Here is a 15,643-nt window from a genome sequence, read left to right as displayed (position 1 = left end):
TTAAAGTGACTGTAATTCTGGTGCAAGACATTCTTGCTATGTAGTCTCTGAAAGGATTTACATAATCCAGCCATCCACAGACCGAGAATTGCCCATATATAATATCTAAAGTGATTTATAGCTGAAATGACTACTGTCTGTAACCAGAAATAAAAGACCACGTTTTTAAATCTCAAGCCATTTTTTCCTTGAGTGACTGTAGCAAAGCATGATGATGCCAGGGTATGCCCAGTAGCAGATCCGGAGATGGGGGCGGCACCAGGTGTAAGCACCCCTTTCTTTTTTGTTAAAACAAAAGAAATAAAAAGGAAAAAAATGAAAGGGGGCACATACCCTATAATCTTTAAAGAAACCATCTTTGTCAGCTGATTGCAGTGGCAACAGAAAATTGCTCCGAAGCTCGTTTTTTTTTTTTTTTTTATTGTCGGCCAATGAAACCTGCAAGAGGCACTAGAAATATTCCCCCCCCCCTTTACCGAATTCCTGGTTCCGCCTCTTATGCCAGACATCTCAAGGGCTGCAATGATTGGCTACCAATATTGCCACATTTCTCAAAGGCCCTTGCACCAGCAGCAGTCACACTGGCAAAACTTCTCAGAGTTAAGGTTCTCAAAGTGTGGCCAGTGTATAGGCAAATTTCTCAAAAACTCCTCACAAAACTCCTCGCAAAAACTTCTTGCAAAACTTCCCCCTAGAACTATGACAATTTCTGATATTGTACACGATGTTCCAACACGAGTATCTACATGACTTGACATGCTTCTGCTTTCATCTACCTTGAAAACGAAAGGAGGTGCACTCTCTATGCCAGCACAACAGCAAGCTGTAGCTCCTTGGTACGTGCTTCCATTTGAAGAGGGGAGCACCAGTACAGTGGACTCCCATTATAACAAAGTCCCGGGGACTGGCAGTTTTCTTACATTATATTAAAATTTTGTTATAATTGAACAAATGAACAATAAAAAAAAAATGAGAACAGATGATGTTGTGGCCTGAGACTTTTACTTTGCTGCAGCTGGAATTATGTTGTGACCATGTTCGTTATAGTTGGAGTGCACTGTACTGTCATTACCTCTGTACCATGGCAGACATATGCCTCAGAGGGGTCTAGGGCAATAACTTGTCCCAGACCCCTGAGCCTAGCCCTAATCCCAAACCTAATCCTAATCCCATCCCCAAACTCTAACCCTAAGCCTAACCTTAACCCTAATCTTACTCTTAAACCTTATCACCAACCAGTATTTGGCAGGGAGGGGGGGGGGGGGGGGGGGGGGTGACTGTCCTTGGGGGATAATTGCCCTGATACGGCCTCAGAGGGAGCTCACATCTGCCCGAGAGGGAAACCCTGACTCTCCCCAACCATGCTTCGTCAACCTGTTGCTCCTCGGACTCCCACATCTTCTTCCAGTATGGTGCAGCTAAGGACCAGCAGTGGCTGGCTGCCTGTCTATTCCATCAACCGTCACTCACGTACTGTGGCAGGCACATGTTGTAAAATGAGCTCGTCTCAAACGAGTCCACCCGTTTCCACGACACCCATTTCTTCTGGACGAGTTCCTCCACAGAAGCCTCTCCAACAAAATGGGGATCCTAAACACACATGCACAAAGAGTTGCAAACACTGTATGTCACGGGTCAGCCACTTCCAAATTAACCAACAATCTATCAGTCTTCACAACAAAATGTTCACTTTATCATGATTTAGGGGAAATATCAATGCAAATAACATGATACTGTTGAGTTATTAGAATTCTATAATAACTATTTTTTTTTCTTTATTTAAGTTCAAAGAAGGATACGTAGTGAAGATTTGTGTTCAGATTAACCCAATGAAGACTAGTCCCGGGCAAACTCAGGCAGGTGTCTATGGAAAATGTGTGTTATCAGCAAAATCAGCTCATCCTCAATGGGTTAATGGGAGACTTGTGAAGCCGTGGTAATCCTAATCTAATTTGCAAATGTTGTTCAGGCTAATATCAATATCTTACTAACACACACCAAAAACTTTCATGTTTCCTATAATGCTCCATGCTGCTTTACAGGAACTTCTCCCATTGTTTGCTTGATTTTACCCTACTTAGGGAAATTGAATGAACTGAGGTGTGAAAGTTTACTCTAAGTAAGCCTAATATAAATATTGTAAAAGATAGCATCACAGCTTTCTCACCAGTACAAGGAGGTAGGTTGCCTCTGATCCCACACAGACACCAAGGATCCCTTTGGAAGATGCATCCGTATCTCCTCCTGGGCAAGAATGGAAAGAGAATGTATAACACACCCTTTTACCAGCAACTCTTACTTCACCTGTGTCACTAACATCTCCATTAGACGATATGTTCTCTGCCTTACTTAAAAAAAACCCTAATACATACACCCCCCTCCACCCAACCCCCCTCCACCCACCCCCCCCCCCCCCCCCCAAAAAAAAAATGTTTTGCTCATTTAGCAATACTCTATTAGCCGAGAAAAATACATTGGAGTCAAAAGGGGCCTGTGCCTTCGATCCTAGCAGAATCTTCGTCAGAGGCAAAATGACAAACAGGCAGGTAAAGCAATCACATATAAGGATTTCACACAACAAGAACAGTCAGGGACAGGCTTGGGACACAGAACAAAGAAAACAATGAAGAGGGTAGGAGGTCATGGGCAAGGAGCCCAACAGGTGAAGGGAGGGGAATTAGAGCAGGACGGTGGAAAGACAAAAGGCAGAGGAGGGTCAGTAATGATCCTGAGGACCATGGGGGCAGCCATTGAGGGAAAAGGATGAAAAGGAAGGCAACATCAAACAAGATAAGGAACAACAGAGGGATAAAGAAAGGCAAAGGAGGAAATAGCAACAGCAAGGGGAAGGGGGGGGGGGGCTGAGCAAACAGTGAGCCCTAATAAGGTGTACCAAGAAGAGGCAACAAAATGAAAGTGAGAGTCAATCAACAAATGCAAGTAATCAAACATGTCAAAGTATGTATACACAACGATGATAATAATAATAACAATGATAATGAAACTGATAAAAGAAATTAAACAAATACATCGTTATACTTGTATCTTCATCAACCATATCAAAATAAAACATCACAGAAGCCATTTCTGATATGACCAAGAGTAAGATTAAAGAAAGGTGCTAAGAATTTTTGTAATTATTTTTTTTTTTTACACACCTGTCCATCGCTTGGTAGTAAAACACTACCATACATAATAGTGAATAACTGCACATTTCTTTCCGCTGAAACAGGTCAACACTCAGGATGTGGTTTATACACCATTACAGCCAATACCTACTCCATGTCTAATATAGTGTGCAGACAACGTTCAATGTTGGACATAATTTTTGTTTTGTTAGGCATTCTACTGTATACACTGTACTTCCTTTCATGCTTTTATGGCACAAAAATCAACACATTTTTCTCCCAAAAGCATTTCACTCAAATCAACCAACGTGTTGGCAGTATCTCTACCTGTTGCATGGCAGTATCCACGCTTGTCAGTGGACTGTCATCCCCCCCCCCCCCCCCCCACCCACGGGTGAAAAAAAGGGGTGCGGTTAATACATTGATGCTTTGAATACACCGTTATTTATGGTGTTTCAAAACAGAATGCCTCATTCATTTTCTGGATGGCAGGTTCCTGCAAGTAATGTGATTGGATGGACTAGTTTTGAGCTCACAAAAATGCTGTAATGATTTGACAAAGGACAATATCTAATAGTAATACCTACCCATCATGATGGGTGTCCCTTTGGTCTCAAAGTGGTTCAGCAGGTCAGGAACAAGGCTCTGAAGTTCATCTCCGGATTTGATGTGGAGGATTTTCCCAGCAACCTGAGAGAGAGGGGGAGGGGAATGGACATGACAACACACTCCAAAGACATCTGAAATCATGCACTGACTGGTTAGAAAGCAATGTTCCACATTATAGTAAATTACCCAGTATGTCCTCCAGGTGACAAGAAATGATTATTCATTGTGGACAGAGTGACAAATGAACAACGAAATGACACTTGCATTCTGGCACTGCATGGCACAGAAGTCGTTAAAATTCTAGCCCTATGAGACTCTTGATATAACAATCTCCTTGTGACCAGAAAAATATTTGTTCTTTCAAATCTTCATCAGTATTAATCTTGTAAAGCAATAAAAACAAACAAGTTATGGATAAAATGCTACTTTTATGTAAATTTGTTGTATCTGTATTTGGTATAATACAACAACAGTCCACAGCATGGTTGGAAATCATAAATACACTCACATCGTGAAAGAAATCCAGGCATAGGGCAACTTCCACAGAGCCAATCCAGTCTTTGGAGCCTAGGAAGTTCTCCGGCTTGTCCTGCATAGCAACAAGAGCTTCTTGGATCTGTCTTAGGGTGGGTTCATTGGACCGGCACGTCTTTCCAGCCAGCTCTTTGGCAATGCGTAAATGTGAACACAGAGTCTGTAGAGTTCTGTATCCACATCCCCAACCCTGCATTGGTAAAGAGTGATTAAAAATAAAGTGAATATAAAATCATAACTAGTGATGCAATGATCAACTATACCTACAGACCAAAGTAGAATGTAATAGATGAACCAAGACAGATCTCTAAAAGGTAAACAACACTTCAGCGAAACAAATATTTCAGATTTTTCTGCAGCATGCTTCAAGGAAAAGAAAAGATAAATAACAACAGTGACGGCAGTGAAGTGAAACAGTATCTTCTGACCTCGACATAAAATTTAATATTATTTTCGCTCTATCATTAACATAGAGTTCAGGGATTTGAAGTATCTGGTCACAAGCACTTTCTCCTACAAAGAAGTTCGCATGATGAAAATATATTAGTATGTTTATTACAGTTGCCTGCTTAAATCAAAAGCTCCTGAAAGTTTCCTCTGTATTTACATTGACTACTAGTAGTAGTACCTTCCAAGAAAATTTGTATTTATAACAAACTCTTCTTTTTTTTTCATTTTCTTCTTCTTCTCCTTCTTCTTCCTCCAATAATTTAAATACTGGCCACCTTGTGTATCAACATACTGGTTCTTTCTTTCTTGTTACTATTTATCTTGAGCATCAATACAAATTACAATTACTATCCAAATATTTGTATAATTAGTAGGTTTACTTCTGTCACACATATTAAAACCTTCAAAAGCTTACAAAGATTCAAATTCCACTATCAGTATCCACAGAGCATCTTACTTATTTAAAAAAAGAAAGAAAAAGAATACAAATTAAAAAGGTAACTGATGTCAGAAATTAAAGCAGTGGAAAGTAAAGAACAGTGAGTTAGGTACCAGCAACTGTGTGTCATTGTGTACCAACCTGGTCTTGGGTCCCATCACAGCTGTAGTGATAGTAGAGATAGCTTCCCTTTACCATAGTAACACTGCCTCCTTTGTCTGGGACCGGAAGTCCAAGATGGACATCTTGAAGTAGATTCATCGACTTCTCTCGACTAAAATCAAAGACCTATATAACAACAAATCACATCTGATAATGTTGGAATTTTAAAGAGGTTCACCTTTTCTCTTTCTCTAAAGAAATGAAAAAATTACATTTAACAATTGTTAAAAACAAAAATATTTGGTAAATTATCTCCACAATAAACTGGTCTCACAAACAATTGAATTAACCTGTTTGTACACAGGTATGACAAATTGAATTGATTTTGGATGATCTAGCCCTTGATCAAAAATCAAATGCAGAATTTGATTTTCAGGTGACTGAAATAGATCTAGTTCCTCAGTATTTTGTTTTGCGTTCTTCCACAATGCCAATGTTATTTGTTCTCATGACCGAGTAGTGACTGTTCCAGTGTATTTACAGCCTGACTTCTAAAGGGAAACAGGTTCTAATAAAAAAATTTTACTCTAGGCTATATAGGCGGGTGCACGTCATGAGACTGACACCCAAGAGTCATACAGCCTATGAGTTATACAGCCCACCTTCAAGTCGTACCACCCACGAGTTTGACAATAAGCAAATAGTAAAGGTCCACGATACTGACACATTAAACCCCGTGTCGTATCTGTCGAACTCGAGGGCTGTTATGTTATTACCTAGTGTCGGTCTCATGGGCTTTATTTGCCTGGTGTCGAACTTGTGGGCTGTTACATTTTTACCTAGTGTCAGTCTCGTGGGCTTTATTTGTCTAGTGCCGAACTCGTGGGCTGTCGGAATCATGGGATGTATGAGTCTATGACTCACGGGTGTCGGTCTTGTGGGATATATAGGCTACTCGTACTGTTGACTGAAAGACCAGTCTGTATCTTGTCGTCGAGGATATGTTCCGTGGAGACTACGTCTGGCTACATGGAATCCCCTCATGTAGGCATACCGTAGAGAGCAGTAAAAGTCAACAAATACATGTAATAAGATCAAACATGTTAAAAGACTCCTCCATATCACACAGACAGATTTTACTGTCGAACGTTACTTGTTTATCAATATTGTTACTCTCGGTTAGGCCTACTGCCAAACTGTAAACTGGTACTTCTACTACACTACTCATAATCTAGCCTACTACTACTATACTACAACTTACTGGACTACAGAAGCGGATCCGGGGGGAGCACACCAGGCACTCGCTCCCACCCCCCTTTATTTTTCATTTTTTGTTTAAAAAAAGAAAGAAATAGAGCATGTGCACCCTCAGACAGAAAGATTTGTCTGTCCGGAGGAGTCTTTTATTATCTTTTTGACATTATCGCTCTTCTCCGTAGGAGAGGATCCATGAAGCCAGACGCAGTCTCTGCGGAACATATCCCCGACAACCGGCCAGATACAGACCAATCTTTTGGTTAAGTGCGCCCCCCCTCCCTCGACGGAATTCCTGCATCCACCCCCTGGACTAGTACTAGACTTCTAGACGCAAAAAATTTACTACCTAGCTAGATATCGTGTACGTTGAGGATCTATTAACATGATTAAGCTATTTCTAGTCTAGTCGATTTACGTATAGTTCCAATCACCGGACGCTTTTTTTTCGTGGCTTTGAATTCCGTACTCAGAGGATGTAATTTCGGCTAAAAATAAGACCACTTATCCCCATACTCCTGGAAACTATGAATTCAGCCTACTTATGTCAACTTTTCGCTCCAGTTTTCAGAAAATATGCTTCAAACATACCCCTCTAAAAAAAGTTGTTTTTTGAGCGGTGCAAAATTGCATTGTATTACCAAACACGATTTTCGCAATGAAATAATCAACGTCTTTCGCACCTAGTCCTTGCACAAGAATCACAATTCATTCCACAAATCACCATACGTAGGCATACACATTCTCACCGAGCGGATGACAAAGAAAAAAATTGGCAAATGAGGCTCAAATTTCGTATTTTACGGTAAAAATTAAAATGTCTGTCTTGAACATTTCGAACAGTTCACGCAATAAAACCTTGTGAGAAATCGACACCACCACAACTTCTATTTTACGTGCTTTGTCTATGGGAGCTGCATGCACAGGTGACGAGTTGCGGGCCCCTACCACCCTAGGCTATATAGCGCACAACAACTATTCCGCATCGTTCGCGTTTGAGGACGACAGCTACAAATTTCCGATATTTGATCAGTGAACTTTTGGTGTTATTGGAATCTTCAGCATTTTTCCTGTATGTGAGTGGGATTTCATAGAATTTTAGTCACGAAATGTGATTCAAACATGCATAAAAATTAACTATGTCACGAGGTGCAGGTCACTCAACTATAAATTTGAGGTAAAATGTGAATTTCTTTGTGTTTTTTCATTTTTATGTCATGTTTAATATTGCGATATCGGTCCACACCAAGTTCTGTGAGGTTAATCTACGAAGTCTCGCGTGTACAGAATGTCATTACCATTGATTACGTACGCAAAAATGTGCTAGTCCGGTAATACAATGGTGTCCGGTAATACCATGCTTGCATAGACCTCACTCGAACTAGAGGTAATTTTAGTAAGTAGTTAACTATACACAGCCCAGTCGCTGTACATGGTACGTGTAACAGCGTCTGGTCGGGTTAGTAAGTAGTAGAATCTAGGCTTATACGTTAACAACTGGCACCACCACTACCACAGAAATGCGTGCATGGGACTAAGTATACCACTGCGAATGAATGACTACGTCCAAATACATTCGTTTTGTTGTTATCGAGATATTCTGAACCTCCATGATTGCTGGCACCAGCGGGGGCATTCAACGATGACAACTAGGAACTAATTCTGCTTTTTTAGACTTCATATTTACCCAAGTCAGCCAAGATCACAGTGTCAATTATTTGGGTCTGTCGCCTCTACAGTACAAGCAAGGGACGATGGGAACGAAAAAGTGAACAAGAGCGCCGCTAGCGAAACGATAGCAGCCGACGTAGAATTGTACGTACAATGTATTTTACTATGCAGGTACTAGGTGCACTGTGCTATAACTCTATGCCGCAATTTTAGCTCTAACAGTAAACACTCGTCAGATTTTGCCTCGTGAAATCACAAATCACCTGGATTCTGAAACATGGGCGGCGGAGATAGATGTGCTGTTTATGGCTGCAAGAATGACCGAAGATACCCCGAAAGGTAAGAATCATTCGCCCACGCGACGAAATGATTTACTGCTAATTTGTTGAGATGAGTAAAAATAAATTTACCATTGGCATTGGCATATAGGCTAGCCATCATACCATGCCATGGTCTTGACTCTTGTCCATGGACGGTAGTATGCCGGGCCCCGGCCGCGCGGGGGAAGTCCAATGTCGGAATATGATGATAGCTACGACCATCGTACGACGATGTTTACACTATGAAAATTATGTGTGACGTGAGCGACAAGCTTGGCATTATGGCATGAATGAATCCGCCCAAGCTAAAATTTCAAATGACATTTCAAACTGAATTTGGTCATCATTATGCATGACCTTGTACAGTGTCAGTGTATTGTTCTGAATGAATTTGAATTGTTTTTGCAGCAGGGTTTAAATTAATTAACCTAGGCCATGGCCGGGCGCTCCGACCTTGTATTTGTAATTTACACAGTTAGATCTCCATATACCGTGGGAGCAACTACTGGTATACAGTTATACTGAACAGTACACAGCTATACTGAATGCTTCGCGTTCGGCGTTCGGGCTGGTTTATAATTTACTGCAGGCCATCATCAAGAGCAATGAGTTTGTTATGCATTTTGGGGATCAAGGAATAAGCATTTGAGTATGTTCTAGCTCTGCAGAATGGAAAGCAAAGGTAACACGTTAGGGTCTATCCAGTTTGAATTTTAAAAAAATGAATGAATTGTTATTCAGTTGCTTTGAAGATACCGGTACCGGTAATATGTTTTATCCACGTGATTGTAACTTTTGCATTCCCTTCTTCCCGCAGATACGTCATAAAGGACCATGTTTACATTCTCAAGTTTCACAAATGCGGCAACCCCAGGCACTACGCCAAGTGGACCAGACTTCTCAACCGAGACAAGTTCCGAGTCACTTCTTCGACACGAGTGTGCAGTAACCATTTTCGGTATGGACAGCCCTTTCCCGATGACAAACACCCTACACTGTTCTTGAAAGGTTACGATGTGCAGCCAAAGACACCCCCCAGACCTCCACCAAAGCTACGTCTTCCCCTTGAACCAAAAGAAAAACGCGAAGACGGCAAGCCCAAATCTGTTGCAGTTCAGGTCAGCCCCGGTGACTTTGACAATCTGCATGTCGGTGACGAACACAATTACGCCTTCAGCAGCACGCCCTGTATTCGGTTTTTCTCACAAGATTACGTCGACAACATGGACATGCAGCTGCAGGACGCCACATCAAGATGTGAGGCGTTACAACAGACTGTCAGTGACCTGACTGCAAAAGTTAGCACACTGGAAAAGATGCTCATTGCTACACAGAGGTTTGGAGTCACGGACATTTCTTCCGACATCTGTTGAACTATTGGTACGGGTAGTAAGACGCCCTGGAGCAAGTGTGCCCCATGCAACCACTTGGAACAACTTCACTAGATTTGACACTTGTGCAGTTGTGAGTCACACACGGTCACAACTATAAGTAGCTCACGATCATAGTTTTTCATTTGCCTCTCGAATTTTTGCCCAAAAGTGTACAGGTATTCGTTTAATTGACTGATCTCTACATTTATTTATTTGTCTCATTTAAACGTGCAAAGTAAATACAGTAACTCAATTGTCAACTTGACGATCTGCGTTTTTGCCTGTTTATTCCTAAACCAGTGTGAGTAACAATACTTCACTCTGTCAATCCATCCATCTATTCCAATGAGGTGATTGCGCATGTACTGTATTACGTATTTACAGGATTTTCCTCTTTTTTTTTGGTGGGTCTTTCTAAGTTGTGATTTGTGCCTGTACACAGTTATATGGTCTTTGTTGTGTTCTCTGATGTCTTTACTTTTTATAGTCTATTCCTGCCGCAAATGACTGAAGAGTGTTTTGGGGTTTTTTTAGCGCTAATATGGACAGAAATTAAATCATAATTTTTCACACAGTAGTTCATGAGAATTTACAAACAATCTGAATTGTATTGTTTTCATTCCTTTATCACCAAAATGAGTTTTTGCTTTGAACTTAAGAAGTATGTTAGGATGATCCAAGTGTGCATTGTTTATGCCTACACGAGCTGATTTACTTACTTTTGAAAGAAACTGATTTTTACAGAATGGCTTGACATTTCATCACTAGACCTCCACAGGTAAATCGGATTCACATCTAGAGCATGTCAAACAAAGAACGGAGAGCACCCAAACATCATGCCCACTATCTGTAAACACACATCCACCCATCTCCCCCCCCCCCCCCCCCCCCCTTTTTTTTTATTAGATCTCTGCTGAATAGATCCAACTCACAAATGCTTACAGATTTGTTTGGTTGGTTGGTTGGTTAAACTTTTGTAAGTATAGGCGACTTTTGTCCTCAGGGCCAGCAATTTTCTTTCGTGACATCAAAATTTCATTACAACATACCAAACATCTACAATGTATTAAACATGTAAAGATATGAACACAATAATTTCTGGATCTGAATTTATACTTTGTTGTACTTGCAACAGTAATTTTGGTATAATCAGGTTTGTTATTATGGGAATGAACTGTACTGGATAGGTAATTGTGCATTGATGGGCCTATAATTCAACGAAGAAATTTTGTTGCATAATGTGCACTCCATGTGGTGCTAATTGTATCAACTAGGGTGGACCAATCTTTTTCCATATTGGCAAACTTGCTATATCACATAGCCCACAGGAGCCTGGGCCCTGTTTCACTATTAACATGGGAACTAGAACAAGACACACACAGCCCAAAGATGGGACAGATTCACACCAGATCTACTTGGGAAGGATACTGTAGAAGTGGACATTTTTGTGTGACTAATTTTTCGTGCTCGGCAGGGTAAGAAAAGTTTCGTGTGTTTTAAATTCTGCGGAATCAAGACATCAACTACAGGAACATATGGCATGCAAAAATATTCGCGTGCTTTATTTTCCCGCTAATTTCTGGTTGCGTGAAAATTTCCACTTTTACAGTACAGGTGTAGATATTCAATATATATTTTGGAACATAAGTTAGAAAAATGAATTGTTCCTAAATGGTTTGGGGAAACATATCCTAATTTCTGAGAACTAATTCATCAGATATATTGTCCCTCAGATCAGTTGAAAATAACTTAAAATTGACTTACGGTGCTATAGTGAAATAGAGAGAGAGAGAGAGAACAACTAGGCAAGAGATTTTTCTATCTTGAGAGCTTCACTCTGTTGTAAATCATGTGATCTGGTGCATACTAAATACAGTGTATATATATTACTTTTATTCTGATAACAAAAATGATTGTCCCATAATGTGACTTGTTTTTTTTTTTGTTTTTTTTTGGTGGTTAGAAATCCATGCTCATGGGATTTTTCATTTGTTTATTTATTTTGTGTGTGTGTGTGAGGCATGAGAAAGAGTTTGTCAAGGGTGCAAATTGACAAAAAGACCTCTTGAGGCAATAGTCTCACCCCTAATGCATTAGACTTGCTAGATCTGGCATACTTAATGCACTAGAAGCACACACACACACACACACACACAAATTGACATAAACCTATGCTCCTCTTACACATCCTCTTGTGAAACATTTTATCAATGGATTATGCAACATACCCATTTTCTATGAATTTCAGTACATGTATTTAAAATTTTCATATGTGATTGTACTGGGTGTACATGTACTCCTTCAGCTATGCATTGGATTGAATTGTTCACCCAAATCATATGGGTGAATTGAGTGGATGCAGCAGTACATAGTATTTGTATTAGAAAACATCAGTGAAAAGTTTAGAAAAATCAAAATCTGTTAAAAGTTAAGATTTTTTTTTGTGAAAGTTTCAGTGCTGCCATAATGCACGAGCACTTACCTTTTCACAAAGTAAGGATAAAAATATTGCCCTTTAAATGCGAGTCAATTTCATCAAAAGAGATAAATTTTGTGGAATTGTCTTTGTATTTATTTAAAGCATACATATGAGACATCAAAAACCGTAGAAGTCTTATCATTCTGCACTGGCTGGACAGAAACTTCTAACAAAAATACATTTTGAATGAAATGTGTAATTTTCCTCGAACTTTCACTGATGTGTTCAGGAGAAGATGTCAGTGAAAGTTTGAGGAAAATTGAACAATCCGTTAAAAGTTATTAATTTATTAAAGGACAAGTTCACCTTCATAAACTTATGGATTGAGAAAATGCAACAATATTAGTAGAACACATCAGTGAAAGTTTGAGAAAAATTGGACAATCGATGCAAAAGTTATGAATTTTTTAAATTTTTATGTTGGAACCGCTGGATGAGGAGACTACTACAGCTTGTGAGTCATATGCGTACAACAGTATAAAGAAAATGTAAAAGAAAATTCAACATATTTTCACTTTTTTCGCATAATAAAAGAGCACTTGACTTGCCTCTTTCTAAAGGCAGGGGGAATAATATTACCCATAACATTTGTCGGTAACGAGTCAGGGGAATGTGTACTTTTTTCAAAAGATGGAATTTTGTGAAATTCTCTTTATATTTTCCTTATATTGTTGTACGCATGTGACATCTAAGTTATTCATACACTGCAGTAGTCTTCACATCCAGCGGGTACTGTACAAAAACTTCAAAAATTCATAACTTTTGAACGGATTGTCTGATTTTCCTCAAACTTTCAATGATGTGTTCTACTAATATTGCTACATTCTCTCAATCCTTATGTTTATGAAGGTGAACTTGTCCTTTAAGTTTCACTGCTGCCATCATTGGATGAGAAGACTACAACAATTTGTGATGCCACATGAGCTGAAAAATATAATGGGAATATAAGCAGAACTCAACATATTGTCATTACTGTATAAGCTGTTATTTTCGCGAGGGTTTAATTTTCGCGAATCACAGTTGGATCGCGAATTAAACAACACGCGAAAATGACTCCATGCGCCGTGTTAATAGAGCATTAACGTAAGCGTCGGCGGCGATTCGCGAAAACAACATCTCGCGAAAATGTCTGTGACCTGGTCATTCGCGAAAATATCTGTACGCGAAAATAACGGCGTATACAGTATTCAAACAAAATAAAAGAAAACTTGACTTGCTTTTTTCAGAAGGCAGGGGGAATAGTGACAATTAGAGGGAAGGAGGGAATTGTGGAATTCTCTTTATATTTTCTTCATATCATTCTACACATGTGACATCACAAAGTGTAATCGTCTTTTCATCCAGCAATGTTGGCAGTGAGACTTCAGTTAATAATTTTTGAACAGATTGTCTGATTTTCCTCGATCAACTTTCATGATGTGTTTTACTTTTAATTGCTGAATTCACTCAATCTGCACACATTTTATTATAAAGGTGAACTTGTCTTTTGAGTTTTCTTGTCATAATAGATAACCATTGTACTGGAGTCAAATTAAAACTCCTCTTCCCATTCACAACATTGATGAGACGAGAAACCCTTTCTTTCTTTTATAATATGCTCTATTTATTGACATTCTAAGAAATATAAAGTACAGACAGCACAACAATCTTTGAAAAGTAAGAGCTATGCAGCAATTCATATCAAATGAATTTGACCATAAAGTACTTTTGCTGTGACATACTTGAATTAATACTTGTTTTCAAGCACAGGAGCACCTGCAGAATCATAATTTGTTTATAGGGGGTGCAATAAGAATCGGTATCCATCCCATACATTCTTCATATTAAATTTTATGGACAAATTCTATACATTTTCTGCAACAGAGTTACATATTTTCTTTTTGACTACTAGCTTATCATTACTACATGTATTCAGGGCTCGACACTAACTTTTTTGTTAAGTGGCCCGATGGGGCCACCAAAATCCTCAATTTCAAATTTTTGGTGGCCCGAGAGAAAAATTTGGTGGCCCCGAAAAAAAAAAACCAATAAAAAACATTAAAAGTCCTGTTTTTTTTTTAATGAGTCAAATATCTAAGTTTTATCCAGTCATAGTAAGAATTGGAAGTTGGACAAACATCTACTCATAAATAAACCTCAACAAACTCGCAACACTCACTCTCAGGCACTCATTCAGTCCTTTTCATCCATCCTTTAAACAAATATAACTGCTAATTTCCGGCGCAAAAAGTTACGAATTAATTGACGTACTTTTCAAAAAGAAATTGGTGGCCCGAGGTGGGCCACCAAATTTGCCCTTTTTTAAATTTGGTGGCCCGACGTTCAATTTTGGTGGCCCCGGGCCACCGGGCCACCGTTAGTGTCGAGCCTTGATGTATTGCATACATTTGATATTAAACTGACTCCTTGGTCACAAAATTATGATCACAGGGCATCCAATCTCAATGTTCTGTACACAAATTGACTACAAATATTTTTATTTTCCTCTGCAACCAGTGTGGAATCAAAGATTTTTCAAAATATAGAAATGCAAGAACTGAAGAATTTGAACAAAGTCACAGATACATGCTGTGCCTTCTGAGAAAATGTAAAGGTCTTGAAGTTACATTGTATTTCAGACATACATTCTTTATTTCATTCTGTAATTGAAAGTGCAGCCACAATAGCGAGATGCCATTTCGATATTTTGAGGGAACACTACCCTGAATAATTGGCTGATATTAAAACTGGCATAATAATGGCTCATTTACTTCACATGTTAACGTGTTTCAACCATGAACACATGTATCACTTGTCATATACTGAAAACACGGACAATTTCTGCATGGACATTGTCACAAATGCTGTCCTCTACTGAATGAGTCCAGAAAATAAGACCAGGCAATTAATTGTTCGTTTGTTTGTTTTTCTGGGGAGATATTAGCTTATGTAGAAACATTCTCATCTGCAAAACCGAAGGAAGTTCTCTGGAAATGGCACAGCAAACAAAATCAAATGAAAGTCTGCACTATTAGAGCACACCTGATTCTAATCAATCTAGCTCCTAGGAGGACATTTCTAAACAGTGTCAGCACACAAGAAAAATGTCTTATTACGTTCACAAATAGCCCCAATCAATTACATCGTGACATGCTGGAGTGATCACGGTACATACATTATCAAATATCCAATCCTAACATGAAATATTACAGTTGCATTCTCACATAATTGCTAAGATATTGCAATTGTATGTATATTCTGTCTCTGCTACCTACTGGGTATAACCTTTGCAGATATATTCAACA

At 39.2% G+C, this 15,643-nt stretch overlaps 2 protein-coding genes across 2 annotated transcripts; one reads left to right on the top strand and one right to left on the bottom strand.

Moving 5' to 3' along the window:
- Positions 1 to 1,309: 1,309 nt before the first annotated feature.
- Positions 1,310 to 5,434, bottom strand: LOC139728826 (ufm1-specific protease 1-like). The gene is made up of 5 exons (XM_071639761.1): positions 5,302 to 5,434; positions 4,246 to 4,461; positions 3,716 to 3,818; positions 2,168 to 2,244; positions 1,310 to 1,590 (listed from the first exon to the last, which is right to left on the bottom strand). The coding sequence occupies exons 1-5, from the start codon at positions 5,419 to 5,421 to the stop codon at positions 1,456 to 1,458; spliced, it is 651 nt and encodes a 216-aa protein (XP_071495862.1). The 5' UTR covers positions 5,422 to 5,434; the 3' UTR covers positions 1,310 to 1,455.
- A 3,030-nt stretch (positions 5,435 to 8,464) lies between these two features.
- Positions 8,465 to 9,880, top strand: LOC139728849 (THAP domain-containing protein 1-like). The gene is made up of 2 exons (XM_071639789.1): positions 8,465 to 8,526; positions 9,325 to 9,880. The coding sequence occupies exons 1-2, from the start codon at positions 8,465 to 8,467 to the stop codon at positions 9,878 to 9,880; spliced, it is 618 nt and encodes a 205-aa protein (XP_071495890.1).
- Positions 9,881 to 15,643: the final 5,763 nt, after the last annotated feature.

The sequence above is a fragment of the Diadema antillarum genome, unplaced genomic scaffold, assembly GCF_040938485.1.
Source record: "Diadema antillarum isolate AM-2024a unplaced genomic scaffold, OU_Dant_1.0 seq00000203_RagTag, whole genome shotgun sequence".
Taxonomy (NCBI): domain Eukaryota; kingdom Metazoa; phylum Echinodermata; class Echinoidea; order Diadematoida; family Diadematidae; genus Diadema; species Diadema antillarum.
Note: the sequence above shows the minus strand (reverse complement) of the source record. Positions and strands in the feature narration are given on the sequence as shown.